General features: G+C 33.3%; 1 protein-coding gene across 1 annotated transcript; it reads left to right on the top strand.

Moving 5' to 3' along the window:
* The first annotated feature begins 34 nt into the window (after nucleotides 1-34).
* Nucleotides 35-2,410, top strand: LOC115994193 (uncharacterized protein At5g50100, chloroplastic-like). Its single transcript, XM_031118248.1, has 6 exons — nucleotides 35-167; nucleotides 535-591; nucleotides 1,322-1,387; nucleotides 1,524-1,584; nucleotides 2,055-2,101; nucleotides 2,183-2,410. The coding sequence occupies exons 1-6, from the start codon at nucleotides 66-68 to the stop codon at nucleotides 2,219-2,221; spliced, it is 372 nt and encodes a 123-aa protein (XP_030974108.1). The 5' UTR covers nucleotides 35-65; the 3' UTR covers nucleotides 2,222-2,410.
* Nucleotides 2,411-2,639: the final 229 nt, after the last annotated feature.

Here is a 2,639-nt window from a genome sequence, read left to right as displayed (position 1 = left end):
TTAAGTTGTGAATTTGGTAATTTTAAATATTTGATGTGTTTAAGTTCATTATATGTCAGGTCAACATGCTCAGGGAGAGGAATAAGAACTATGGTACGATCAAATTTGTTGATATAAGTTCTAATGAATACTCTCCAGAGGAAAATCAAGGCCTAGACTACAAATCTGTATGTTCCAAACAATGCTGAAATTTGTAGTATACACGGCTTGTTGGTCGAAGAGGGCTTGATAAGATCTGTGATAAGAAGTAGAAAATGAAGTATATAAGTGACAGTAACACTACTTGCTAGTCATATCCAATATGACTTCAAAGACTAATTTACTCTTTTTTTTGGTGGCTCTTATGGATCATTAGAAATTTCCTGAAAAATCTAGGTTAAATCATTTGGCTCTGTGCTTTGGCCATGGGAAAGTAAATGATAACTTTGTAAAATACTTAATGGTATGCTACAATACAAATTTTAGAGCATCTCTGTGTCTGATTTATTGCAATACAGTGATGAAGTTCTGTTTTTTTTTTTTTTTTTTTTTTAGGTAATGGGAAGGATTCATGCCATCCTCTCTGATGGAACTGTAGTCACTAATGTTGAAGTACACCGCATTTCCTACCCTTTCATTTTTCCTATGATTGTATTTTTGCAATGTCTGCTCTTCTCATTTCACGTTTTACTTTTATTTCCAAATTTCGACCAAATATAAATTCACTATCTTTTATTTATCTATGTGTATGTGAGTAGCTTATCAAAAAAAAAAAAAGTGTATGTGAGTAAGCATGCATGTGTGCATGTCATCTATGTAAATACGTATATACTTGTGTTACAATGGTCCAACCTGTGGAATATATAAGAATAAGGGGGGATAGAAAACACCATTGATCAATAGGTTTGGAAACTTCAACTAAGGCTATTCCATTACTAGAATCAATTAGTACAAGTTCAAGATCGTAAAACTTTAAATCTAATAAGTGTTCTAGACAATCACTAACTGTTCAAATATCTAAACTCTAAAGGAGGCCAAACTGCAACCTAGGATGTGGAACTGTGATCACCACCATGATTCTATCATTTTAACAACGCTTGCATGGAAAGTTTATTGGGTCCTATTGTAGGCACATGGACAATGTTTTTCTCTAAGCCAATTTCCTTCTCTCTCTCCTTTGCAATTCAATAGTAAATGTCAATGGTCTGGGACACATTTGGAATTCTTTAGATACACAATCTATTTGAAGAAGATGGCTAAAGAACTCTGTAAAGATGTTACTTTAAGCTGCCACTACTTTCTTTTTCTGACATTCTCATTCCTGCATATGACAACTTTACAGGCATTTAGAAGACTATATGAACATGTTGGTCTTGGTTGGGTTTATGCCATTACCAAATATGAACCTGTAAGTTTCTTTGTAACTAATTTTACTTGTAGTTCATTCCAAATGCTACCATTCTCTAGACGCATAGGGTTGTGGATGATGCTTCCTTGTCCTTTCGTCATTATTTGTTCTAAATATAACAACATGCATTTAACAGATTGCAACAATAACTGATGCTATATATGGTGTTTGGGCTAAATATCGTCTTCAAATCACAGGTAAATTCGTGTTGCATAAACAATTTTATGTTATGACTCCTTCAAAGTTCTCAAGCAGTCATGCCTTCTTTGCTTTAGTTAAAAAAGTCTTGCTATAGCTGATTTTTTTCCCCTGGATATTACGTATTATAATAGAGTAGCACTAGCCTTGTGATCCACACACCACCCAATTTAGTGACTCTTTTAATTGTTGTGATAAGGAATTATTTCTTTTGATAACCATTATGTTGTCCACTTATAGAAAACCATATCATTTGGATTTATTTGCACCATGAAAAAATATCTCTGCAAATTTTAACTTCTCTTTATGCACATTTTCAAAATCAAACTGAGCCTGCAACATACTTCACTGGAAGCTCATGAAACTTGCTTTGAAAACTAACTACATTGATGACTAATATGACTTTGCTCTGCTCAATCAAATTATTAACTTATAAATATTTGATGCAAACTTATTTGCTTTTGTCCAGGCCGGCCACCTTTAGAAGACATTTTGGAATTACGAAAAAAAAACAAGGTTTGTATACCACTTTGCAGGGATTAGCATATTTGAGGTATATGATGCTGATTCATGTTAGATGTTCTGTTTTCAATGCAGGATGAAGTATGTAATGACAAAAATTCATGTAAGAAGTGAACTTGCTTGATAATTGCAAGAAGTCAGAGCTTTCCAGGTTTGCTCTTCATCTGCTTACATATATGATCTTAAAAAAGAGCTGTATGTGAGCTCATAGCCAGAACTTGTAACAAGAAAAAGAGGTGTGGCAATTCATATGCATTTTTCAATTAATTTTAGTCATAAAATAGAATAGTGATTTGATGCTTTTGTAATGCATAATGATGTGACAATTCACTTTTGTTGGATGGGAAATGGGGGATAATCAAGAATCCCCACTTTAGAATTAGTAAATTAGAGCTTTTGCTTATTTTATTAAGCTAGTTTCCACTTTGAACTGCTAGTGGTTGATAACTTGATATGGATTATTCTGAAAAGATGAGTCTAGGGAGGTCTAGTCGTTCATGGCAATTAGTTTTTGTCTGTATATAAGGTTTGA

Source organism: Quercus lobata, chromosome 6 (genome assembly GCF_001633185.2).
Source record: "Quercus lobata isolate SW786 chromosome 6, ValleyOak3.0 Primary Assembly, whole genome shotgun sequence".
Taxonomy (NCBI): domain Eukaryota; kingdom Viridiplantae; phylum Streptophyta; class Magnoliopsida; order Fagales; family Fagaceae; genus Quercus; species Quercus lobata.
This window is presented reverse-complemented; position numbering and strand designations above follow the sequence as displayed.